This window comes from Leptosomus discolor, chromosome 1 (assembly GCF_034619465.1).
Source record: "Leptosomus discolor isolate bLepDis1 chromosome 1, bLepDis1.hap2, whole genome shotgun sequence".
Classification (NCBI taxonomy): Eukaryota; Metazoa; Chordata; class Aves; order Leptosomiformes; family Leptosomidae; genus Leptosomus; species Leptosomus discolor.
Window position 1 is genome coordinate 117,233,508 of NC_141391.1, and position 27,574 is coordinate 117,261,081.

Consider the following 27,574-nt stretch of genomic DNA (forward strand, 5'->3'; position numbering starts at 1 on the left):
AGTTACGAACATCTCCAAGGACCAAAGGAGCGAGCAGTGTTTGTCCAGCACATGGAGGGTGATGCAGGTGCAGTTATTGAAGTCCAACCTCTGGCTTTGGGAGGGAGATCTCTCAGCAGTTCTCTATCATCACCTGGTTATACATGAGGTGCTTACTAGCAAAATCAAGGGACACAGTCCCTCACATCAGCAGGAGGCCCTATGATGGAAATCCATGACAATTCAGACAATGCCACTAGTAATCACAGTGCTTGGCAGTTTGTAACACTGCCAATGGATACCAGACCTCTTCTATGACAAAAAAAAATTGTCTGGCTAGCCAAACAGACCTATGCTGAGAGTAAAGTTTCATTTTATTTGCCAGGAAGGTGTCTCGCAAATCTGAGCTGAAACAGCCTGTGTAGCACGTTCCCCTGGCCCTCAGCAGGATGCGTACGCCTCACAGATGGTTGCCTCATCCACCCTTTGAAGCCCCCAGTGCTTGAGATCCTCTCCCAGAAATCTATTTCATTACTTCATTTGAAAAAAAAAAAAAAAAATCCTGACCTAACTCTCGCTTGCTGCAATTTAAGCCTTGTTCCTTTCTCTAAACACAACAGTAAAAGTGAAAAGTTTACTCCTTTCCCACATGCGTTTTTTCCACACAGATGCTTCAAGGCTCTCATCTCCTTTCAGTATTTTCTTCTCTACATTAGACGACACCAATTCCTTCAACTTCAGACAAGCGTTTAATTACATACAACTATTTTTTGATCCAGGAGGTCATGTATTTGGTGCTGAAGCCAGAGAGCTGTCCTAATGTGTGGCAGGAGGAAGAAAAGTTATGTGACAAAACCCTGTAAGATCCTGAGGCCTATGTTGTCTCACTAGAGCTTTAGCTTCTTCTTGATATAATCCATCCAAAAAGCACAAAGACAACAAGGTGCGGTACAAGTAAGTGAACCACAGAAAGACACAGGTTTCAAGGCTCAATGCTTCATGTCCTAACATGGAGAACTCGAAGAAAAATGGCCACAGGGTTGAATGCCCATCACCTTGAATCTCCTCCACTTGGTCTCTTCATCTCCATTTGATGCTGTCTCTAATTTTCTGCAATGAAAGCTGCTGTTTCATAGCTGAGCATTACGCAAGGCTGGACAGGACGGGTTCACTGGATATTGGAAACTTTCTTTTCCCAGTGAATGGCGGAGAAGAGACCGCTGCCCCTCCCAGGGCAGACGTTCAAGGTCTTTCTCTCGGGTGGTTTGGAGTCCTCTGCTGAGTGCGGGGCCTGGGCCGTGGGGGCAGCGCTTGCTGCTGCACCTGGGGCTGTGGCAGTGGCCGCTGCTGCACACGCAGCTGCTTTGGCGTGGGATTGCACGGCGGCTGAGGGAGCTCCCGCACAACCATTCCACTGTCTACCTGGCGAGCCTGCATCATTTGCTCCTCATCTGCAACGACAGAAGGACCCAGCAATCAGACAATCCCTGAAATTGAACAGCCAGGGGAAAGTGCTTGGCCCAAGCAAGAAAAAACCCAAACATTGTCTTACCTGGAAGGCCACTGTCACTCTCAGGTGTTTCTGTTACTCCAGTGGAACAACTAAAATCACCTCCACCAGCGCATCCCGGGCAAACCCAAAAGTTTTTTGGTTGCCTGGCTGAAGTCAAGGTACCTGGGGGCATTTCGGGCAGCTCTGCCCTCTCTGTGTTGGGGGAACCAACTTTGCTGGGGGAGGGGAGGGGGCGGGGGCTCAGTGGTCACTGATGGACACCCCCAGCCGGAGCTGTTCTGTCCTCTTGGAAATGGGCCACTGAAAGTGAGATGTAACCCCAGGAAGGAACGTCAAAGCACTCTGCCCTGCCACTATTGGTGATGGGATTTCCAAGTACCTGGAAGCCAGAAGTCCGTTTTGCCAGCATTAATTTCCCCACATGTAGAAGTAAATTCATGCCAGCTGGCTTTTGATCACTGACTCGTCGTTTCTGAAATGTTGGTCAGCTTAGCTTAGGGACTGAGGGAGACACTGAAATGACCGTAAAGACGCACCAAACTGTTTCAAAGAGGCTAGTCACCTTCTTATATTAGTTTTTATTTTCCTAGTCTTCTCTTTTTCTTAATTCTTACTGAATCCAGACCCAAGAATTGAGGATATGCTATCACTGCATAGCTGAGGGAGTGATGTATCCCACTCAAACAAGAACAGCCATAATGTAAAATAACACTCAGATGGCTAGGATCACACCAGTGTTGTGCTCACGAGCTATGGCAAGCTTTCCGAGATAACCCATAGCTGCACAGTGGTAGCCCTCCCAGTGAACGGGGAAAGCGCATGCCTGTTCTTCATGGTCGTAACTTCCAGGGAAGCAGGAGGGCCATGGCCAATTACCCACGCTCAGGTGCGATGAGGTTGCACTCCCCTCAGCTGTGGGACTGGTCATGCTTACCCTTCTTGTCAGCCTGACGACTGGCACCTTTGAGGAATCAACTGAGGTTTCCTTCAGGCGTTGCCCTCTTTATCTTGACAAAGACAGTTGTGGTGTACAAAGGAGTTTTACTCCCATTTTGTAACTCAAGAACTGATTCACATAGAAACTAGCTGTTGTTTGAGACCACGCCGGAAGCCTGACACGGTGTGGGGGCAGGACCGAGAACCAAGCCTTTAAACACGCCCTGCCAGGGCAGCCTCCCTCCTGCTCTAGGCCCCCCCCCCCCTTCCAGGTGGGCCAGACGATTCTCCTTGAGTGGCAGCTCAGTATCCTCTGTCCACCCAAACCAGCAGCAACACCCAGGTTGTACCTCAATGCAATCTCTCTGTCAAGACGGAGAGCCCGCTCTCAGAGAAGACTCTGGCAGAGTATTTCTTATGGTCTTAAAGAGGCATGAATTTTGGACAACAGATGAAATCTCTGCCCACTCTGAAAACCTCAGTTCTTTAAAGTGCCCCAAGTTAGACCTCCAGCGTTGAGAGGCCCCCAAGGACATTGTTTTGTAAAGAGGACAAGTGCTGTGACATGCCTGAGGAAACTCACAGAAAAGCTGAGACCTTCTTGCCCCTTTTCCCTATCTACAATGTTTCCAAATGTGACTAGTGATTTCAAGAATCCTAATTTTACACCATATAAATTCAATGAAAAACATCTGCTGATGGGATATCTAATTGTGTATTTTAGCCCCATGGATGCTCACGTCTGGTGGCTTTGGCTGAGCTTTAGGGGAGCAACTCTTCCCCCAGGAATAAACAAAAGGGCTTGAGAACAAGAAGTCTTTTGTTCAAATCAAATATCAGAAACCAAGACAGTCAATGCCAGCTGATCTGCTGAGATTCACCATATGCCAAAACCAGGTTATTTCTCATGCCAAGGCAGAGAGCATACTCCTGCCCACAGGGCTGCTGTCAGCAGGAAGCTCTAAGATTTTAGGTGGCTGGATAGCAACATAAAGCTCTTTAAACACTTACCATCATTTCCAAGCCTTTCTGCTTTCTTCTTCCTGATACAATAAATAAGCAAAATCATGAAGATGACAAAGAAGATTGCACCTCCTGCTATGCTTAAGATGAGATAAATGTCCAGCTGGCCTAGTTAAGGGAATGAAAGAGGATGTTAGAAGGAAAGAAATAACTTGCACAGCATCTACCTAGAATTCTGTATTTTCTTCCACTGACTGTAAAGTCAGCCCCAGTGAGAAAGTCCACCCTTTGCCTTTTCTCTGTACACAGCAGAAAGTTGCTGGTCCTTATTGCGGAGAATTTTGATTGCTCCCTGATGGATTCGACTTCTGCAGAAAATTGAAACCAGAGCATTCATGTGTGCCAGCTCATCTTATTTAAATTACCACAAATGCCCTGTTCCTGCTAGCAATGGACCCTTTTAAGGACAATAAGCATCCATGCAGTGCTCAGCATCTAACAAAATGAACTTTTCAAGTACTTCCTACTGAGCTAGAAACACTGAGACTAGCTTGCTTCATAGTATTTTGGTACTTCCTCTTCAATTTTTGGCTGCATACAAGTTAAAAAAAACAGTGAAAAGGAAAAGAACATAGCCAAATAACCCCCAGTCTCAAAACGAGAGTTAGGTTTGCCCAGTGAGCAAAATTTTATATGACTGTTTCTTATTTTCACCAGATAAGGTTTGCTGGGTACTGGCCTTCCTTCACCACCTCCTGCTTGGGCTGTCCTCCTGACACTCCGCATTCAGGCTCAAGCACAGGCACCATGGAGCTGAACCGAGCAGAAGTGCACCTTGGCTCTCCATGGGACAAAGCTCCAAAGGGGACGACACCACTGGTACCAGCCTTAACATTCACTGGGTATGCACATGAAGGGAAAAGAGCGATGACACCAAAGCTGAGATGTCTACAGTATAAAGGTCACCATCAGCCTGGGCTGCCCCAGTGTTAAAAAAGCCAAGTACCCTTAGTGATGAGGTTCTTCTCACCTGTTTTAGCAGCCAGTGTTACACCAAGGTATATTTTGCCCTTTCCATGCCTGCTTCTCCCAGCTGACTGTAAGGTGAACCTGGGGAGATTCATAGTATAGCTATGCTTATATGAAAAGTTAGCTGAGCTGAAGCCCATCTGAAGTATGCCTTGCCTGCTCAAGGTCAAAATTCAAGGTGATAGGCCTCGAATGCAGGACCAGATGTTTGTGGAGGGCAGCAGGTCGGAAGGAGGTTTGACAGCAAGCTGAAGGATTTTTAATCTACTATGGAGCTGGCAGAGTCCTGCCACTGCACAGAAAGTTTTGATGGGTTTTTAGTCTGAGTAGGAAGGGTAGTGCTACATGGTTTTAGTGGTTTTTTGGTGTCTGAGAAATGCTATATTTGTACATTAAAGATCAGTGTGGAAAACCTTTTATTTCTCTGTTAACGATTGCAGAAAAAACAAACTCTCCCATCCAACTCACCCTTCAAGAGCACTTTTCAATGGTGAAAAGAAGTGAAATCAATGTGTCTAGCTGATGGGCAGTGCCTGCCTAAATCAGCAATGCTGGCAGGCCCATGCTTGCCTGGCTTGTGCCCTGGGATGGCCAGCTTCAGCCAGCATTTCTTCATTAAGACAAATGTTTGAGCTAGTTTGCCCTGCCTTAAACAGACCTAATCCAGGAGCATGTTTTCACACCTGGCTCCAAAGTCCATGCTACATCCCCTGCCCCAGCCCTTTCCCAGTGCTAGCACCGATTGGCCTGTGCAGCCCATCAGGTCAGGCACTCATGCAGCAGCAGAAAACAATCCTTTTTCAGCTATTTTAAGCATCAGGGGGATCCTTCAGGAGGCAAGGGCTACCCCATCCCTCGGCTCTTTGTCATTCAGTCAGACACAGCAGACCTTGGATTGCTTCAGTAAGGCCTCTGTACCTTAAGGCTTACTCCTTCCCTTCTCACACCATGGGCTGGCCTTCAGACTTGGACTTTCCCTAAATTTGCCATGACAGAAATAGCTGGAAATTGGAAATACTGAGCCAGCTCTCATGAGCCCCCCACTCTCCACTATTCCTGACAGGAATCCAGAGCAAGAGAGTGCTTTAAGGGAAGTAATCACAGTTAGGTGGGATGAACCCAAGCCCAGCAAATTCAAGGACTTTTCCCCAGTACTGCACTGGAAATCTGAACTTTGAACTGAACATCATATCCAGTGCCATACCAGTATGATCTGTCCCTTGTTTTTGCCTTGGCTTTCAAAACTTTTATGGGGGGGGGAGTAATGACTTTTTTGCCCATCTAATAATTTTCAGCATGACTCTGCCCATTTAAAATGCCTTTCCTTTAGCTCTTTTGCTGCATCTGTGGTTTAGAAAGATGATGCTTCAAGTGAATAAGAAAATCCATGGTATTTTTGAGCCATGCTCATCTGAGCTGTGCAACCCCAAAGCTCAGCTAAATTCTCCACAACTGATTTCTGGGCCAAGCTGGAGAGTCCAAGCAGCTTATTTTTACACTTGTGAGAGCACCCATCCACAGGTACCAGGCAACCACCACCTTCACAGGTATGATCATGGAGAAGAGAAAAATAATGTGCAACTGATTTCCTCACCATGAGGATGTAAATCAAGAGCAAATCCCCTGAAATCAATGCCATGGCTTCATATACATAGGAGAAGATCCCAAGCCATATTTTCAAAAACTAAGCTGTTCATTTATGTCATGGTAGCTTGGGTCATTTTATACCATCTTACTGAAGTTAACTTTTTAGCTTTGGACTGGTTGACTGAAGTCAACCTTTGGGAAGTATCATTAGTTTTAAAGGAATAAAGGACGACAAAAATGAGGGGGAAGTGCTTTCTGCCTTTTGCAGGCTTCTGTGTGTGATTAAAACACTTTCAGACCCACCTCCCTGCTTTCTCCTTTACTTCATTGGTCTACCACTAGTGATGGTTGACACCACTTGAGTCTGTCAGGATGCTGACACCAAAAAGTCTGTCAGGATGCCTCTGGCAACTTTTGGAAGAAGAGTCAGCACTGACGGGATGAGCAAGACTCTCATTCACTTACTCCTCAGCCAGCCTGATCTCACTGGCAGGCTACAATTTCCCCCAGGAGACTTCACGCCTGGTGGAAGCAGCATTGCAGTGCACCCCGGGGGCCTCTCTGCCACCCACAAGGCTCTTGACTACAGAGGAAGCTCTCCTCCTCTTCCAGGAACCCCCAGGTCTCACTAAGCATGGGGGAAAACATCACTGGCTGCAGCAGAAGAGGAAGAGCATGGCCCACCTCATATCCCACTCCCCCCGGCATGGCCCACCTCATATCCCACTGCCCCCTCACTGCTGTTAGAGGAGGGATGCCACAAGGGTAGCAGTGGGGCAGGCAGCAGTACAGTGGGGAGGGTGGAGATGTGACAAGATTGGGAAATGCCAATCAGAAAGCATGTCTCACATCCCAGCTACCACAGCAGTATCAGCTCCCAATAACTGTGGCAGCATTAGACTCGCACTACTGGGTACTGGGAACCATAGATGCTTCTGGCACCTGGACCAGACCTACAGATATGTGCAACTGCATCAGGCTTTGTGGGTCAGCCCTAGTAGATTCTGGTAAAAATAGATTATTTTTTTTTTTTTACCTGAGCATTTAACTGCTCTTTCAGCTGTTTTTTCACTGACTTGGTTCTTAACAATGCATCTGAACGTCCCAGAATACTGCGCTTGCAATTCCAACCTTGTTGCATTCTTTTGGGTTTTTTTGCTTTTGTCTTGGGTCAGTTCCATTACAAATGTTTCATCTTTAGTCTTCTGTTTTACTTCACATGTGACAAATACAGTTTTATTCATGCATTCGACACTGAGGATTGGCTGAGGGACAGGCTCTGAAAAAGAAGAGAAGGGACAGGCATGTCTGAGATGGTTTCTCCTTGTGAAAACCTCTAATATTAAACAGAACAGAGAATTAGCCCCCAATAAGCAGCAAGGGAGTAACACCAGCTAATGAGACCAGAGAAGAATGAAGAGCAAATTAGACCTCTACTACAGAAGTAACACAGCAATACTAAAGAAAATGCAGTATATTAGCCTACATATTTGGCCTAGCAAAGCAGAGCTGCACCACCATGGCTGGACTGCTTTCAGGCTCAGCCTGGCTCACAGCCACCCAGCCAGGCAAGGGGAGGGGAGGAAGTTGTGTTTTCAGGGGAGGCGGCAGATGGGAGGCACTCCGAGCCACAGCCCCCACCAGCTCCAGCCCAAACATGTCAGTGCAAATGAAGTTGGCTGTGATCTGCCTGTGCCCATCAGGAGAGATTTCCTTTAAGGCAGGACAAACAGCTACTTACAATGCTTTATGTACTACCAACAGCACTCAGTTCAGATGACAGCCACAGCATGAAAACCCATCAAAACAAAACAGAAAACACAAACCAGACACCTCTTAGCTCTCAATGAAGTAATGACAGAGAATGGATTCCTGTCTCTTTTTACATCCTGCGAACAGCTAGCTGTATTTCGGTTCCAGATTGCCTATCACTGGTGGCACTGAAAAAGCCAGAAAAGCCTGCAGGGCTTTCCTCAACTAGGGTCAACTGGTAGGGAGATTAGATGGAAAAAATCTAATTTCTACCTTTTAGACCAGGTAAACAAAAGCATGCCAGGGCCACCTCTAGTTATAGGCAGTGTAAGTTATCGAGATCATAAATTTTAAAGCCAATAAGGGCTGCTCATAGCACATGCAGTCTAGGTTCACACTGTGACACCTGCAGCCACCCTTTCCTCGTTAAGCTGAATCCTCTTCTGCAAGCTGCAACCTATCATTCAGTGGTACATCCCAGTGTGCAACACTGGAGTCCAGGTCCCGATGATGGAGTTGCATGATGATATCATCTAAACTATTAATTTTGTGGAACAACTGTTTGTCCAATCCTAGTAACAACGTATAATCTGGGTGACAAATTACTCTAGCACCTGACAGTTACTAAAGGACTTTACTTCAAAACTGCCTGTCAGAGGAAAGGCAACTGCTCTGCTGCACAGTAGATGAAACAATGCAGCACATAGCTGGGTTGCAACCTTAAACTGAAATTGAACCCAGGACACCCCAACAACAGCTTGGTGTCTTAAGGCAGGAGTAAGTAGCATCAGGCCCTGATGACTTCCTGAATCTGCAGCCAGTTTGCAATAATAATTCCCGAAGTAGTCTCTTAGCCACAGGGCCTCCCACTGTGCAGAAACCCTGCTAAAACCATTACAGCTGTCGTTGCTGCCTTATCAAGGCATTGTTTCTGTAGCGCCAGCAGACTCAAGAGGTTGGCAGAGGTGTACATGCTGGCTGAAGAAGGACAGAGCAAAATAATCCTCTTGCTGTGAAGAAAACCCACCCTACAGCTTAGTGGTCTGGAGAGGTGGCAGCAGCTGTAAAAGAGAAGAAAGCCATCCCTCATCTTCCCTACTTGCCGTAAAAGCTTTGGGCTCCTACTGCTCTGATGTCTCAGCACAAGATACAGTACAAGAAGGGAGGCTGCCTTCATGCTTTGAACCCGTGCAGCTGAAATCTCCAGGCGTTTGCTTAAGTGTGCCTTGAACAACACAGTCTTCATACTTGTTGTGTTATGCTATGCAAGGATAGGGTGCAGCAGTCTTCTTCCCCTGCAAATTCAAATCCTATTGTGGTGTATCTCAGGGAAGGTGACTGCTGGCTATCTTTTCTGTTAAAGCGAAAAAGGAGAGGGACCACACTGCGTAAATACAGGCATTTAGTGCCACCTGGGCTGCTGAGCTCTCCTCAGAAGATTGGCAGATGCAACACAAGGTGCTCACCTTGCTGGAGCAGTAGCTAGAGACTGAAGGTCATAACTCACTGTCCGTAAAATAGCACCAGAAGTGCCAGAAGTGCACAGCACATCAGCCACAGGCGTACCTCACGTGGGGTGCTGTGCTGCCACAGGAGGTTTCTGGCAGCAGGGTGCTGCTGGGAGCACAGCCCCACTTGCACAGTGCTGCCCCGGCTCAGGGCCCAAGGGGTGCAGGCACCATGTGCGGTGCTGCAGTACAGCCGTCCGCACTCACCCTGCTGCCAACACAGATGTGCTCACGGCTGCTTGCTTGGGCACACGTAGAAACCCGGTGGCTGACAGAGAGGGGAACCAGAAAGAAGCAGGGGACCAGAGGGCATCACTAGGAGCAAGAGAAGGGAGAGGAGCAGCAGACTGCTGTCAGTGTCAGGAGGAAAGACGCACATCTCTCAGAAGCTGCCCGCCCCCCCCCCAAAAAAAAAAAAAAAAACAACAATCAGAAAGGGGGGCAATGAGTAAAAAAGGTTATAGGACAGACTGGGAATACCAAGTCTTATTCTGCTATGCTGGGAATGGTATGGGAAGAGTAAATACTTACTCTGAATTATCAACATTGTGTCTTCTTCTGCCTCAAATTTTCCATCCTGCTGATAAACAGTCACCGAGTACTTTCCACTGTCCTCTTTTGCCACCTGCTCTATATGCAGAGTCCCATTTAGGAACACCTTACATCTGCACTGCTCCTTCTTCACATAGTACTTAACTTTCTTATCTTTTAACTGAAGCAACCTTTTTCTGCCTCTCAGCCATGTTGTATCATACGCAGTCCCAGCAGCAGTGATGCTAAGGAGAGCCGACTCGTTCACGGCCACATAAACCCAGTTGGTGACAGAGCCTGTAAAGGGAAGCACAACCAGCCTGTCAGCATGTCTCCAGCAGACCCCACTGCCCCGCTTGGCAGCCACAGTGGTGACCCAAAAGGTTGTCACTTGCTACCTCTCCCCAAGTTGCCTAAGCCTCTCTGGATTACTGATGCTGTCTTCTTCCTCTGCTCCAAAGTGCCTCTTGATTGTTCATTAGATAAATGTCAGTGCCCAATTTGATTCTGAGAGGCAACAAAGCTTAGAGTCTGACTTTCAAAGGCTGGCTTTATTCTCTGGCTGACTTATTTGGAGTGATTTTGCATGCCAAGATTCATGTCTGCCTATGAACTTAACCCTTCCTGAAAATAAGGTCGATTCAGTGTGTTTTGCACGTGGCACAGGCTGGTATTTACAGCTGCCACTACTGTGGACAGCAAGAACACAAACTAGTAGTGGGCCTGGACAGCAGGATCAGTTCAGTAATAACAGTGATGGCAATAATAATAATAATAGTGGCCCATGTTAAGCAGTAAGTGAGTTAAGACACTGAACTGGAGGCAGGCCCAGTGCTGCCAGCTTGCAGTGTCCCCTCCTCACATATCCCAGGCACTCTGCGCCACCAGACTATAGCCGCTTGATTTTCCTAGCACAGGATCACAGTGGGGCAAGCAAGGCAGGAAGAAACAAACAGCTAACCGCATCCTGTGAACTGCTCAGGCACTGGAGACATTAGGTGATAAGCAAAGGCCAAAAAAAAAAAATATTTTCTCTTTGCAAGTCTCCTTTGATCACAGGTCCCCTCTACACAACAGGTAAGAGTAGGTGCTTCCCAAAGGTGCTACCAGGATTGGGCAGCACTTAGCAGGTGGCTGCTGGAGGGGATATTCAGGAAAGCCAAGGCTGCTAAACATCAATCACGTTACTACCATGGAGATGATGTACTCTTCTGGCTGTGCCTGGGTGGCCTGCCCTCTCCCCTCCAGGCTGCTTCAAGCCTTCACAAGGCCCATCTCCGGTAAACTGGGACTCTGGAGTACAAAGTTTACCAGGAGGTCACTTCAAGTAAGGTAATGTCTCCAGCCCCATGGCAGGTGGAAAATTTGCAGGAGGAGGTAGAAAAGTGCTCGCACATGTCAGGTTGGATAAGCTCACTGGTCACCAAATGCACACTCTGAGCCACAACTTTTGTTTGTCATTTTCTTATGTTCATTCCTCTTCAATTTACAGGGTAAAGCTGATCGGCAGGAGAGGATTTCTCTTTACATCATAAGCTAGAGCTGATTCTACTCTAATTTTATATATTTCAAGCACTTTTTCCCCACAGAGAGAAAAACTATGTTTATGCGTATTTTTATAACAGTCTTTCATTCCTGGTATCTAGGACAATGATAAACTATATCACAGAGGAGAAACTGCAATCCAGTTGCTATTTCATGAAACTAACAATATTAGAGATAATCAAAGAGCTAAAATAGTATGTCTGTGCAACAAGAAAATTAATACTGAAGTGCTTCTGGCAAATCACCCTCAGTCTAACGAGAGGCTGTTATTTCACTATTGCATTTCTTACAAGGTATTTGACATATCTAATGAAATATTCTTGAATCAAGCTATCAACCAAACAGTCTTTGAAGGACCTATCCTCCACACAGATGACATTACAGATTATACTCAAATATTTGAATTATGGTACTTGTTTCTGCTCAGTTATGTGTAGGTATTTAGAGCTAGTAAAAGGATTTCTTTGCATAACAGATACTACCATTTATTTTTTCTCTCTGGAAGTAAAGAAAAAAAAATATTGACGTTTTCAAGGATAATTCAATGGCCTCTGTATGGACAGACCACCTAGACACATCTCTGGATGTTTATCTGATCTCCAGAGTCTAGCTAATGGAAAGCTGAGTATCCCACACATATGTTACTAAAAATCTGTTTAGCTAATGAAACAGCATTTCTGCTAATGACAAGGGGCAGAAAGATCTGAACTGGCAGCATAGAGCTCACTTGCAGTCAGAAGAAAGAGTTAAAAGGAAAAGCTCCCATAATAACTTTAGAAAAGTAAGCAAGTCTTTGAAACAAGTTTTCCATTCAAAGGAATAATCTTCATTTCTGCTGGGGAAGATGTTTTATATTCCATGTAAACAAACAAACAAAAAATCCTTATTTATCTATTAATTTTGTTCTGGAGGAAAAGAATAGCCTTACATACAATCTGTAGTGGAATGAACAGAGAAAAAAAAGCCTATGCATGATTGTATTGTTTCCAACTCTTATAACCTTCTCTAATCTATGAGTTAACACCTTAATTTAGTTTTTAGATTAATATTTTAAAAAATAATGAGAGCAATAATATGCAAAATATAAAAGATGTATGTATTTGCTTGCTGTTTTCACATCTTAGGCTTCAGCTCCACTGAAGACACTGAAATATATCACTCTTTCTGTTAATATTTATGGAAGAACATAATTTGCATTTTCAAAAGATTTGCTCATCTTCGATAAGAAAAGGAAATTACATGCGATAATGCACCATGAACTGGATCTCTCATGTAGTACAAGCTACCTCAAGGGCAGGGAGAAAACTGCATGCTGGCATTTCTCATTATACACGTGTCAAATTAAGACTCATTAACTTAAAAACCAAAACTGTTTACAGCTTATTACAGTAACTGGAATAGGAAACTCAGGTCCTGCCCTCCCTCCCAGCTGAAAATTAAATCAAATAATAATAGCAATAACCCAAAGGTCTTCACTCATCGAGAAAGTGGACCTAGTTTCTTATCAGTAACATCCCAGCAAGTTGTAAATGGTTTAAAATTTAATTTTAACAATGCTAGCCTGAAAGAGCAAAAAACAGTAAGAAAGACTCACATTTTACACTGGGAAATAAAAACACCAAGCACTTGACTAGGAAAATCCTCCTAAAGTTCATTTTGAGAGTCAAAAAAATCCAATGTTGCCTTGTCTAATGATAGCTCCTGGCTGGTGAAAGGATTTTCTGCTGTGAGCAGTCATGGGACGTGTCGGTACAGCCCTCGTGCTCTCCTCCCCTCCTCCAGCTCTCACTGTAGCACTTCTCGTTTCTAGCACAGGCAAGAAAACCATGGGCAGAAATACCTCTTGATGGGGCGTTTTATCAGGATGGGAACAACATGCAGTGACAAGGAAAACACACACTAAAATGCAGGAATGCCCTGGAGGTCTGGCTACGCAGCTGGAGGGCCAGCTGGGGCTCTCGTCCTCTCCAACGTTCACCCGAAGACTTCAACTCCAGCATCTGCATGCCACCATCCTAGAGGGACGGATGCGTTTTTTGGGGCAGAGGCGTGATGGGAATCCTTCTGCTCCTCCATAGCCTCAGCAGCAGCAAGGGGACAGCAAGCCCAGGACCCCCAGCAGGGAGCAGGTAGCCAATGGCTGTTAGGAAACATGTAGAAATGAGACATTTCCCTTGGAAGTTGTCAGGATCACCTTTGCATAAATGCCTGATCCATGATGGGCTGCCATTTAAGCAAGCTGTGAAAGAGGGATGAGTGTGGAAGGGGATGAAAACACTGCCTTAAGTCTAGCCAGAAACCAGCCCTGAGGCTGGTTGATGTAGGAAAGATGGTGAGGAAAGAAGCTGGAAGAAGGCATGGTAGTTAGATCCAAAAAATGCATGAGAAGCTAATAAAACCTTTATTCCTGTTTCCAATATGAAACAGATGGAGTGGTGAGGATTTTGAATCGTATCAACCCCAGCACAATCCCTCTGCTACAGCTACCACGGAAATCTGCCAGCTTTTTATTGCAGATGTAGACCAAGAAAGAAGACAGAAGGAAAGCTATGGCACAGGAGATATACAATATTAGATAAATGTTTCTCATTCATTTATGCAATTCTCCTTCCTTGAAGTTATAGGAAAATCTTGTAAGACACTTCTTCTCCAGCTTCATCATTCTTAGCTGGTACTAAAGATGGTAAAAACTACTCCTTTTTTGCTCAAAGTAGAAAAAAGTTACCCTAAATAGAATGCACTAAGGTCACAGTATTGCTGCCTCTGCACATTGCAGGAAAACCTAGCTTATAAGGAATCCACAAGGGAGGCACATGCAAAAGGAGAGAGGAAGCAACAGCAGCAAGCTGACCTCTATTATCTGTGGAGATAAACAAGCCAAGGGCAGGGGCTGTGGTGCCCAGGTGTCTCTCACCAGCCAAGCAGGCTGTGCTGGCCCTGGGGGCATGTGGGGACCCCTCTCCGCTGCCACACTGGCAGGGACATGCAAGATCTGCATGCTTGGACACATCTGCTTCCAGCCCAGGTGCCTAAGGGGCTTTGGGCAAAGGCAGCAACCGCAATCCCTCCTGCCTTTTTCTTTTTTTTTTTTTTTTCCACTGGGTCCATAGAGCTCAACTTTGTCTTGCTTCTTCTTCAAGGCAACATCCCTCAAAGCCACCACCTGCTTTCAGCATATGCCTGCGCTTTGCCTGTTTGCCAGCACACTCAGGCTGCAAACATGCTGGGGAAGGGACTGTCCTTCTGTTCTGTGCACACGCAGAGCCTGCTTGGTGCCGTCCTGCTCACTGGATACTACCTGCTATGGAGTTGCAGGCAGAAACTGGGATTGGTACAAATTAAATACAAATGGAAAGACACGTATGTCTGTGGAGATGAAAGACAGAAGAGAGGTTAAGCTCCACAACAGCAGAACAAGGCTTAAAAGGATGCCCTGTATTCATAATGAAGGCCACTACTTCCAGTTAATCAAATTTGTCATGCCCAGATGCCCATGCTCTTGTAAAATTGCAGCTGAAATGACTCAGACTGGAAGTCCCTATGTTCCAGCAGGCCAGTTACAGCACATCAAATGTGGCATCCTTTCTCTTGTTAGAGCAACAGGTAGGCAGGAGCAACAAACCGATCCTAAAGGACATGGAATGTCTGTTCAAAAATAAGCTAGCTGTGAGCAGTGAAGAGGCACTCAGGAGGGTTGGTGAGGGCTCAATAGCTGATGTCCCCTGTGCATCACAGAACTGACACCAGCCCTTCGTACTTCTGAGTGTGCACAAAATCATCTTGCTTAGACATTTTGTATAACAAAGCACAGCCAAGCCAGCAAAGGTTCACATCATCCACCTGCAGCAAGGATTTCCCATGGGATCCTGGCACGCATGGTCCATCCCACCAAGCAGCCCCTTTTCTAACCAGCGTCAGAAACCTCCTGCACCATCAGACCCAGCTGGGCAAAGAGAAAGCACCCTGTGTCTCTAACTTCAGCCTTCCTGCTGGATGAGAAGTGTCGCTTTACCCTCCCTCTCTTGAGGAGCAAGACAATGTCATGCTGCAGTCCTGACTGGGCCTCAATCCCATTTTAGAAGAAAGGGATTTCCTGGATGTTACTTGGAGGGAAGCACTGGAAGTCCCTGCACTGATGTCTCTGTTTTCTTCCAAGGGAAGGCGTTAAGGAGAGGGTGTCTGAAGGCAAATGGGTATCTCTGGAAAGCACAGCAGCTTTGGGCTACTGCCACAAAGGAGCTCTGGAGGCCAGCACGTACCTTCAGCAATGCTGTGTGGAATGCATGTCCTGAAAACAGCTAGGGCAGGGAGCACTGGCAGAGCAGCCCCCCGCACCAACCGGCGATGCCCCCAAAGGAGCAGGACAGGCACAGAGAGAGCTATTGCTCGCAGCCATGTGCTGCCACAGCCTAAACACCAACCCAAGTTGCGCTGGGCAGAACAAGGCAAGGTCTGACAGGCCTGCAGATAACCGTGCCCTCACATTCTTCTGCTCGCTGCAGACACCCTCTCTCCTAACTGTTACACGGGAAGTAACACTGCTTGGGCCAAACACAAGCCAGCAAGAAAAGCAGGGCACTGACAGAAAAGGAGATGTCTACCAGTACGGTGGTGCTGCACCTGTCTTCAGTTAGGCCTGTCAGCCCACGGCTAAGGATGCTTGGCCTCTGTTTAGCTCACCGCATTGCTAGACCTCTCCATTTTCCTGCACACAATAGAGCAAAGGACCGAGTGCAGCTGTGAGAATGGGGTGTTTCTTTGCAGCCGCTGCTATCTCTGTGGTATTGTTTCCACTGCAAAAACCCCACAGTGCTGTAGTCATACACATTTTCTTTTGTTGCTTGCTCTCTTTTACTCTTCTGTTCTTTGTAATACACTAAGCAGTTTCCTCACTGGGGATGTAAGTATTATACTTACATTTCCATGTAAAGGCGACAGACTCCCACACATCTGAAGGCAACACATCTCAAGAGACAATATGTAGCTGTTCCCAGCCCTTAGTCTTCAACTTAGTGATGAGCCAATAAACATTCGAGCCTGAGGCTTAAAAAAAAAAAAAAAAAGAGAATGTTATTAGATCTACTAGAAAAGGAAGAGTACAAATACACTTACTGTGTTCTTCTCGGGAAAGTCAGCGTGCAACAATTTCGAATTTGTAGCCAATCTGCTAATTTGCACCATCTCCTCTGGTATGAAGCTTAGATCATATTAGATGGCATTTGCATGGGATACTCTTCCTGAAGGGAGAGTCAGACACCCTGCATTCTCCACCACCCAAGACCCTCACCATGAAAGATAAGAGTATTGCAAACACATACCTCTAAATTTCTCACAAAGACAAGCCCTTGGTGAGGCAGAGTTTGTGAGCAGAAGAGTAAATGTGGTCTTGATTGGAACCCCTGATGGGTCATATCACGCAAAGGGGAAGCTTTGGATAAGGCTAACCTTGTTCTTGGGAGCTCTCCTGGGCTTGCACCCTAGCCTGCAAGACTAACAGCTGGGCTCCATCTGGGTTGCCCTGGATGGTAGCTGAAGGTCTCATGACAGCACATTCCCTTCCCCTTTATTGAAGCTTTTTGCAGGACAGAGTGAATTGTGGGCAGTAGCTGGAGCAGAGAAGCAGCAAAGTCAGCCCTGGCAGGAGGAGTTGCCCCTGCACTGAGAGATGCCAAGGAACTGCTGGCTTCTACATACAGTTTCAGCCATTTGGCTGATGAAGGCCACATATGCCCTCCTCTTCACTTCTGCCTTACACAGAGCCAAGAAAGGAAGAAGTCCAGCTTGAACGAAGCAATGCAAGTATGAAGATCATGAACTCAAAATAAAGCTGTGGCCAAGGGTTTGGTGGGGATGCTGACTCAGTGGCTTGGAGCCTGATACATGCAAACTGAGAGCACTGCTTTGCCTGTACACTGCAGAAACATTCCAAAAATAGCGACACACCCTGTCAGCACTGAAACAGCTGTCTGCAGAAACTTTTTCATCCTTCTCTAAACAGAGGTAGATGGAAGCTTTCATACTGTTACCGTGCAGAATAGTCCTTGGCTCATTATTTCAAGATAAATGGTTCCCTTTTGATGTCCATAATACCACATCATCAGCCCTGGGTGTTCTCTCTCACAGACTCATTTTCTTCTTTTCTACCTGTGAGCCTATGTCAACAGCCAAACCTCACAAAAGACACCCAGTTTAAGTCTGGTCTGAAGGAACATAACATCCTTAGAGCAGTCTGAGAATCTGGTTCACAACAATGACTGAAGCTAGAGCATGTGTCAGCATCCCATCAGACAGTTATTCTTGCAGATGGTGCATTTCAATCTTGCTTGTCTGACACTGATTTCTATCATCTATAACAATCCTAGATTTGGGATCTAACTTTCAGTATCTTATTCTTATCATTTCAGTGACACTACTACTGCAAAACATGTTGCAGTCCAAGCAAAAGTTTATTGGCATGATGCAGTCAATCTGCCTTACACAAGAAGCCAGATAGATGAACAGAACAACCTCTTCCAGTCTTAGCAGTTATAAATACATGAAGACCTGTGTCAACGACAACATGTCCCTTCATCACCAGAAAGTAGATGGACTAGCTACCCAAGCAAGACATTAGAACAGCTGCTTTTAGAAATATATCCAGGAAAATCAACTTGATACTACCATCTAAGTAAACTCTTGGTCAAGATCTGACACTCTCCAGAAATTATCAGCTTAAGAAATGCATGAATAACTCATGTCTTGTACAAAGATTTATTCTGTTACACTATTATAACTCCAGAGAGGAGTGAGGTACAGTCTAAAACAGGTAGGTGGGAAGATGAGAAGTGATCCAGGAGACTCAGCACAAAGAACTGTATAATACATTTCAGTACTAAAGGCATTTATTCTTAGGAGGGGCCTTGGATGGCCTTTGTACAAGTCCCCCACACAGAGACATACAAGCCTTTTGCTGCTCAATGTGAATCCCAATGTTGCAGCTCAGTTTCCTTTGCTTTTTCTCTGGTTCCACAAGTTTCCTGTGCCCTGTGAACCTGGTTTTGGCCTCTGATATCTGTCTGTTCCTATATATAGCCATTTCAGCTATCGACCCATCCAGTCCTGCCAGCTGGCAAGCTGTGAGGACAGAAAGCGGGGCAGAAAAAGGAGCTGAGACCCTTGCCACAGCAGGGCTTGTCTAGTCAGTGCAGCAGGACACCTTGCTCTCCCCAGCAGACCTGAGCAAGCACATGTGGCACACCAGGACCAGACCCCGGCCTGGCCACACCAGGCAGCACCCACCCTCTTGCCTGGGTGACCCAGACCCACATTGGAGCTGGAAAGCAACAGCAAACCCAGGTGGGCAGCTCCCCAGGGTGCGGGGGCCACAGGGCAGCAGGATGGGCTCGCCCCCATCCCAGCCACGCTCTCGGCTCTGCTGCCGACGCGCCCAGCTTGCACAGGAAATGCTGGGCAGCTGCAGCAGGGAGCTGTGTGAGCATCAGCAAGGAGTGGGCCTTTTCCACAGCCGGGGAAAGTACAGGCACAAAGCTGTCCCTGTTTCTAAATGTTCACAGCCCACAGCTCCCGTTGTCAGCTAGGAAGGGAGATGGCTAAGGTGCTGTGCCACTGCATTTCTGAGAATTTCTGGGCTTTAAGATCTCAATGAGGCAGGCAGGGGATGTTCTCCGTAATCCGTTTGAGCAACAGGGGATTTGAGATAAGCTGCGGCTTTTCGCAGTATTTCTACCAAGGCAATACATGATGCCCAACTCCCTCTGTCATACTCCTGAGAGTCAGAAGGAAACCAGCACCTCTGAAGTTAGCAGGGTTAATGAGAGAGGCACGGTCCACTGTAACAGTTTTGGTAAACCTCCTTCCTCACATCCTCGGCCACAGCGCTCGCTGCAGCCCAGACAGACCTCCGGACACAGAACCCCACGGGGCCTGCCAGCCCTCTGCCACACCAACACACAGGTGTGAGGTGCTGCCGTGTACAAGCAAGGCTTAAACCCATTTTACAGAGGGGGCCTATGTGATCATCCCAGTATTACAGATGGAGAAATTAGGCAGAGGAGGATGAAATGACCTGCAAAGGTCAGCCAGCCAGTCTGAAGGAGGACAACAAATGGAATGAGATGCTCCCGTGACCCAAACTCCTGGCTCCCAACTTCCTGTCTACGAAGCACCATCTAAAAGCATCTTGCATTCAGAGCATCTATTGCCGCAAGCAAGGTCTCAGCAGTCAGGTTCAGGATGGTGTCACAACGCTTTTCAGCCACCCCTTTCTGTTTCCATCATGGAAGAATGGGCTTTTTGTTGCCTACATTGCTCTCATGTCCCCTATATACACTGCTTTCAGCAACTCAGTAAAAATTTGCTGAACCTTAGCGGCCACTTTGCAAGGCTCTAAGTTTACGGTGGACTGTTTACTCAATGGAAAGTTACTGGTGTGCCTTGTGCCCACACAGGTAAGATGCACTGGGTTGGAACTACGGCTGCAGTGGTTATTTGTGTTAACTTGGAAGTTCCTTTAAGCTTTGCAGCATCAGTAATTTGGAATAAACACAGGCATCTACTTTCCTTTCTCACTGAGGCTGTTTAACCATTGAGTTTTTTTAAGATAGATAATATCAAGTTCATGGCAGTGTTGACTCCTACAGATCTTCTCTCCAGCAAAGGGCCTTCCTATCTACGGCTGGTTCTCCAGAAAAAGCGATAAAAAGGCATTTGTATTTGCCAAATAACAAAGCTTTAAACTCTCAACAAAAGGTAAGGACACTAAACTCCTTATCAGAAACTAAATCACCCAAAGAAAAAGAACCCCAAACCCTCAACAGCTGTGCAGGAATATGTACAAACAGAAGCTTAAGTTGTACAGCTTTCACCGTGGCCTCCTACGGCAGTAAGAGAAATCCTGACCCAGCTTGTGCACAGGAAGGAAAGGGAGCAGGCATGTTCTTATCTGTACTCAGGGCACCTAAAAAGCTGGCTGGGCCCCTGCCTTCCCACCACCCTTCTCCCATCTCATTTGACAAAACCTATACCAGAAAGTGAGGTCAGGAGAAGACTCCTGAAAAGGCTAGCTAGAACTAGAAAAGGGCAGGGGGTGGGGAGGGCAGAGGAAAAAAAAGAAAGGTATTTCCCATTTGCTACTATGGGAAGATTTGTGTTTACTGCCCTTCTTTGGCTTATCAAAACTGGCACAGCACATTCCCTGCAAATGGCTCATGAGAAAGGCAGAGAGGAGTAAGGAGTCCCCAGTGCCCCAGGCTAAGCATTGCCAGAGGGGCTCAGAGGAGCTGTGATCCACCAACAACCACTGGGAGGAAAGTGCATCCGTCTGGGAAACGTGATTCATGCCAAATGTCAGGAAGAGTAGGCATGAGGACGAAGCAGTAGTGACTACTACTCTTTGGAGGACACCATTTTATATTGCCTAAAGCGTTTGCAGGATGATGGAGCTCAGACCTTGCTTGAAACCCCTGCAGCCTCCCCCGCCATTTGAGGGAAGAAACAGCATCTATGACTGCCTTTACTCACCATCACTTATGTACCCTCGATCATTAAGACGGTGCCTTTTCTTCCTCTTGGATCCTCCGCAGAGGTATCTCTGCTCTCTGCATCCTCCTTGCTCGGTCCCACCTGTGTCGGTCCTGTGACGACAGAGACACCAGCAGCAGAGGCTGTCCCACCCAGCAGGTAGCTCCTGCTCCAGGCTCCGTGTGCCACCTTGGAAAAGCCTCCACCCACCCCAGCTTCTGCAGTCAGCTCAAGGTGAATTGAGACTGACTGCCAGGCAGTTGACTACCCATTCACACACATCACTGATTCCATCCCTACTGTCCCTAGTCCCCTAACTATACATTTGTCTATTGTTTCAGAGGAGAAATCTCTGAGGCCTATTGCTCTGCAATGGAAAGCTTTCACAAGAGTAAAACATAAAGTCTTAATGCTGTTTGCTTCAAGTCATGCGTTCAAAGTCACTATTGCAATTCTTTCCACATAGACAAAAAAAAAAAAAATCACATCATCTTTTTCTTTCATTTTGTTTGTTTGAAGATATCTTATTATGTGACTTCTAGTATCAAAAAAAATTTTAAAACTGCTTCACTCCTTACTTTTGGGAAAATATGTTTTGCCCTCAAAGAGGAACTTACATAAATCAAAGCTGAGACAGCAATGCTGGTAGGAGGATAGCCACTAAACTGTATTTCTTTATTCCATTTGCACATGATATGGGAGCAGATAATAATTCTCTTCAATGTACTGTATTTGCAATTCCAAAAGACTCACTGAAAATTCTTCACCTCTAATACACCTAGTTTCTACAGTGTCAGACAATATTAAAATTATCAGTAGTTGTCATCAGTTTAGGTGAGTTTTAAAAATTCTGCATAGAATTCAGGTTCCAAGTTCTGCTTTTTCCCCTCATTTCCAATATTAACTAAAAAATACACTCTCTATAATATAGCCCCACCCTGATTGATATCATGGATATCAATTCAAAATTAGCTGACATTAGCCACCCATATTTGCTACCTCTACAGATGGGAACCTTTCCTTACCATTAGTGTTTGGCACAACTGCACGATGAGCAGACTACAGATGTTTCCCCATGCACCAGGAGCAGCCCCTGCCCCAAAATGCCCATAAACCAGGTGGCCATAGGCCAAGTATTCCCATCTCCCAGGAGGCAGAGACTCACACCACCCTCCCAACACCCACCCCGCCAGCCCCCAGGGACCACACGAAGAGTGAAGGGAAAACCCACGAATCACTCCACTCACTGCCCGCAGACCCGCAGCCAGCTCTCTGGCTGGGATATCAGGCATCCCCGGTCACAGCCCAGCAGGTCCAAATGCAGCTCCCTGAGTGAAGGGGAGGCACAGCGCTGGTGGATGGCCCCTTCTCTGAGCAAAGCTTCAAGGCGATGGGAGGTGCGGACTGAAGAAGATGGCAATGTTAGCTCCTGGGGCAGGAACCAAGCTGCCAAGCACACATCTGTAGGTGCGTTGAGAGGTGAGGGGTCTAGTCAGGTACCTAAACTTGCAAGCGTAAGGAACGATTTGATGAAGTCAGGCCCCTCATGCCCTCATGGTTGATGGAAGAGTAGGGTAACCCCAGGAAAGAGGAGCTGCTTGGGGCTGAAATCCCACCTCCTGGCTGATGTGGCAAAAACCTCCATAGGGACAACTGCTTCAGGTTCTTCATGTGCTACTTGAATGTGATTGCTATCCAGCTCCTGAGGGGTTTAGCCATATTTGAACACTTTAGGGGGGGTGTCTCTACCCCCTGCCCCTGCTCCTATCTTCCTTATCATTAAACATCCTTTGCCCTCCAGCCAGTCTGGCAGGCAGGGAACAGTTTCTTTAGTCCCTACCAATAGTGGATGGCAGCGTGACTCAGCCACGTTGCTTGCTGGTGATCAAGAGGGCTGGAGGTAAAAGTGTCTCAGTCCAAGAGCCAGCCAAGAGCTCCGCTTCAACCCATCAGCCAGTCTGGAGCCACGCAAGCAGTGTTCGAGAGAGGCCAGCCAAAAAGATGTCACACTTCCCCAGCGGTCCTGCACAGCCTAGAGACTTCTCTTAACTGATTGTATCCAAGTTAAATTAATCTTGATACTATTAACACAACACCTGCCATCACCAAAGAATTCTGCTTCCATCTCGGACAGAAATGGGTGATGCTGCTCTTCTTGCCCACTTCTGTTACCAGTTCTGTGTGTTTACCTGTGGAAGTCCATGAGGCACCTCACTCCTCCCTGCCTGGTGGTAGTAATACCTATACTTCCGGATCTTATAGCACCACCAGAATTTGTTGGCTAATGTTAAAGAAATGGTTTTGAAGCTATCTGTCAGTGACACTGTATCCTACAGGTGAGTTACACATGAACTCTTGTTGTTTGCTTATTTTGAAATGATTTGCAGTAGCTCATGAAAAGTGACATGAACTTACTATGCACATGCCTAAAATCTAGAGGGTTTTTTCAGCTACACTGAGATTTTAATCAGAAGTTAACACAACCACTGCTCGCACACCTCTTCAGTATTTACAATAAATGGTTCATTTGCTATTGTAAACCGGCCCATTATCAGTTTTGCCTATCTGCTTTCAGACTCATGAACTTCTGCTCTATTGTTTCTGAAGAGCTGATGGTGGTGGGGAGAGCTGGTCCTCCAGCTCCCTACAAACTGCTGGCTCTTGCCCTGGTGCCTCTGCCCCCATGCTGGGTTCCAAGGGAGGGCCCCAAGGGCTACGTACACAGCCACTGAGACATCAGGAACAGCAGCCTGAGATACAGGTTGGAAAGCAGAGCACAAACAGTTTCATTACTGGGATGGGGAGCTTTACTGACATGAGAATTTTGTGGGGATGAGTTCATCCTGAATGCTAAAAAAAACCCAAAAACAACACAATCTAAAGGGATCATTCCTCTTTCTCTGCTAGCTGTTATAGAACACGTTTCTTTTCTGCTTTTGCTTTCATCTATATCTTAAGTCAAATAAGATCATTCTTTGTTCTCCTTTATATTCATAAACTGCATGAATTACATGATGAAAAGACTACATACTACACTTCATGTCATTTGTTGCTTAGCACATGCCACAAGCAGAGGGAAATTTTTCTTTTCCCACCACAAAACACTGACATGGATACAAATCTAAACACCCATTCTGTATAGTACTATAAACCACTGGTGGTTTGTCTCAGCTGGGAAGAAACTATATCCCAAAATACCTGCATTTCCCACAGAGCAGAGCTCCCATCGTCCTGCCAGCAGAGGGAGCAGAGGGATGGACTCTGCCCTGCTCCCAGCCTTCCCCAGCCAGGATCAGTGGCCAGAGAGGATGGCGTGATCGTCAGCTCCCTGTGGAGAGTCCCCTCCCCTGGAAAGCACCAGCTCCCCAAAGGAGGCCAGAGGCACCCAGAGGCACCCAAGTACCAAGGGCTCCCTCAGCGACCTGGACAAGGTAGGGCTGGCATGGCACAGCTTCACCAAGGCTACCAGAAAGCCCGAAGAGGCAACACAGATGTCTCTGTTTCTGGTCAAATTCCTGATAGCACCAGGTACACCCATATCTGTTACTCTGCCAGATAGCCCCAGACCCAAAAGTGTCCTCGCCATTGACTGGATGATGCAGCGCCATAGTCAGGCTGGAAGACAACTGCAAATTCAGCTAGGTGGCTCCTTGGGGTGCTGGGTTCACAGGCTGCAGGACAGGATCACCCATGTCCAGTCACACCACTGGCTAACCTTGTAATGGTAAAATCAAGCAATTTTATATGATCATAAACCACCAGGACATTGGTTTTACCCACCATCTGAGCCCACTTGTCAAGGGAGTCACCTCCTCCTTGCAAAAGGAGCTCTCTCTCACAAGCATCCTCTCTCACAGCTAAGGTGGCTTAGATGTCACAACAAAATGCAGATGGATAAAGATGGGTGAAACAAGACCATCTCCCTGCATTCCTTCCCTGCACCTCACAGTTCGGGCAAGGCACCAGAGCATGGCTTGGTGAGCTGCTGGTACACATGGATGTGTAGGCACATTATCACACATACTCCAATGGGGACTAGTTATATGTCACTGTCCTACAGCCTCTCCTGGACTGACTTAAAATGAATGTCTGATCTCTGTTCCCTAGATTACCCAAGTCAGCAGTAACTTCTTATCACCTTTCCTTTATTTGGCTGGGTGAAAATTTGGAAACCAGCCTGTACTTTCAGTGAAAACCAAAAAGAAATAATTGTTAAATAACAGAACTAATCATTTCCAAATCTAGTTAGAAAACAGATCTTTTTATTAGGAACAAAATCATTGCAGGGAAAAGAAAAAAAAACATCACCAAAAAAGAACAATAGCTGGGCATGACCACATATAGTTAAAGGAAGAGCACAGGCTGCACGACTTCTCTCCTGACCTCACAACAACAGAAACCTTTGCCCCGTTGCTGAATGGCATCTTCAGCAGGGAAAGAGAGAAAACCAGCTGTGTCCTATTTGCCTCAAAGATGGCTCAAGTCTCAGATTCCCATCTCAATGGGAAAAATACTTCCCAGACTGCGGTTACACTGGGGATGGTGGTAACAGCTGCCAGGGCACCCCCAGCCCTCCCAGGGCTGACAGCAGCAAGGTGACACTAGGGCAAGCTGGAGCTGGGACGCATCAACCCAGCAGGACAAGGCTGGCCCAGCTCTGTCACCCTCAGCACCTAAAACTCTGGTATCTTCTCCAGTGCAGCTCACAGCACCGTTCAGCCTTAGAAGCATGTACTGGAGTCGACTGTCCCCTGCCTGTCCCTGCCAGAAAGTGCAGAAGAGAGGCAAAGCTGACTACGTCCCCCTGTTTCGGTGACGCTGGTCCCTGTTCGCCCAGTGTCGCTGCCACTGTGCTGCCTACAGACAGCTGCCACCACAAGAGCTTGGTGTCACATTTTTGTCATTCAACTCACAGCCTTTGAGGAATGTTTGTACTGAAAGGAGATAGCGCAGCACCACAAGGAAAAGAATTATTATCTCCCTCTTACTGTGGAAAACCCAATTCCTATGGCAGCCTTAAAAAGCTGAATCACCACCAACACAGCACACAAGATCCAAAAATCTTCTAAACAGAAGGACAAGGCAACAACAAGAACAACCGCCTATGGCTGAGCATCACCAACGCAGAGCTTTGCCATGTACACAGACACGAAGGACTTCCAGGTAAGCGTGCAACTGTCCTGCCAGCTCCCCCGCCTGGGAGAGAATCGTTCAGCTTGGTTTTGATTTTGCTGGGGTACTTGCAGACCTCGTTGTATGGCATTTACAAGGCTTTTATCTTAAATCTGTTTCCAAGGGATTCATGGCACAATGTCAGCACAATATAAAACCCAGACCAAATGACAAGGGAAGAGAGGAATGCATTACACACCTCCCCACCCCTTTCGGTCCCGACCTGTACCATCTCTGCGTTTACTCTACCATGCTTCTCTAGCCCATTGGGCTAGTTTAACACCAACATGCCTTGCTTCCAACTGCCAAAATGCACTTACACAGCAAACACCTTGTTCCAGCAATGCATCCTGCAGCACTCCCGGTTGCCTGACAGCCCTGCAGCCCCTGGCAGCTTTGCCAGGGACTCAGCTACCTGCTGCCTGGGACTGAGTCCTTGCCCTCTCCTCATCTCATCATTCTTCCCTGCAGGTCTGCCCCAGCTGCTCCACTCATAAACCTTCCCTGAGCAGAACAGGACGTGCATGGCAGCAAGACTTGCCTAAGAGATTCTATAAATTGCTGCTGTCTGTGCAAATAACACAGCACTGAAAAAGCCTACATGCACAGGCAGATGGCCAGCTTAATCAGCTTGCAGTAGCTAAACTGTTACACTAAAGGCACTAACGCTTGCACTGATGAACGATCTCAACATTATAATCAATGTTTCTGCCAAAATTACACACCCAGGCCCCAGGCACCTTTCTGCTGCAAGCAAGCAAGCTAGCGACAGAGCCATTTTAACTCACTGGCAACCTGAGCAGTTAGGTTCTGGCAAAAGGTAACCGCTAGCCCCCTGTCACTACAGGGCATTGAAAGGCGAGCAAGCCAGCATCACCTCCCGGGGTCTGCACGCAGCAGCCCCCACCACCATTCCCGGCCCCATGCAGGAAGCGGTGAGGGCCAAATTACAAAGGGTCTGGAGCTCAGAGGAGTGATTCAGATAAACACCTGGCACAACAGATACCTAGCTGAAACCTCCATCGAGCTTTTTTGCAGGGCGTGTGAAAAATGCCTTGAAATCTCCCAAGAAGAGGCTTTCTCAGGAAATTTCTGGCAGGTCCTTGTTTCTGTCTGGGACTGTCAGGGCACCTCAATCTGCCTGTCATGCCTGCCCCTTGCAGGAACCACTTGCTGGCAAAGACATGGCAAGGCATGGGGTGGGCAGGGAGCACCAGTCTCATTTCAGGCTGTCCTCTAGGGCTCCACAGGTTAACCGCAGGTCTATTAACAGGCAAAACATCAAAAAGCTGCCCAGTTTTGTTTGTTAGTGAACCTGTTAGCCCATGGCAGCATGGCCTTGAAGCCATGCATACATTTTTTCTTTTTTTTTTTTTTTTTTTTTTTTTTTTTTTTTTTTTTTTTTTCTAAATGAGGTTAGCAGGCCTGTCACCTCATGTGTTTCCCCTGCTAGAATTTTCTGGACCATTTCTTACACACAATGACACTATAGGATGCAAAGGATGGGTGTCAGAGGCTTCAAGACAGCAAGCATGCCAGA

The 27,574-nt window shown here is 46.8% G+C and overlaps 1 protein-coding gene across 1 annotated transcript; it reads right to left on the reverse strand.

Annotated features, from left to right (window-relative positions):
• Positions 1-1,221: 1,221 nt before the first annotated feature.
• CD2 (CD2 molecule) lies at positions 1,222-12,998 on the reverse strand. Its single transcript, XM_009951361.1, has 5 exons — positions 12,938-12,998; positions 9,799-10,095; positions 7,044-7,286; positions 3,440-3,559; positions 1,222-1,430 (listed from the first exon to the last, which is right to left on the reverse strand). Exons 1-5 carry the CDS (start codon positions 12,996-12,998, stop codon positions 1,222-1,224), a joined length of 930 nt encoding a protein of 309 aa, XP_009949663.1.
• Between the last annotated feature and the right edge of the window lie 14,576 nt (positions 12,999-27,574).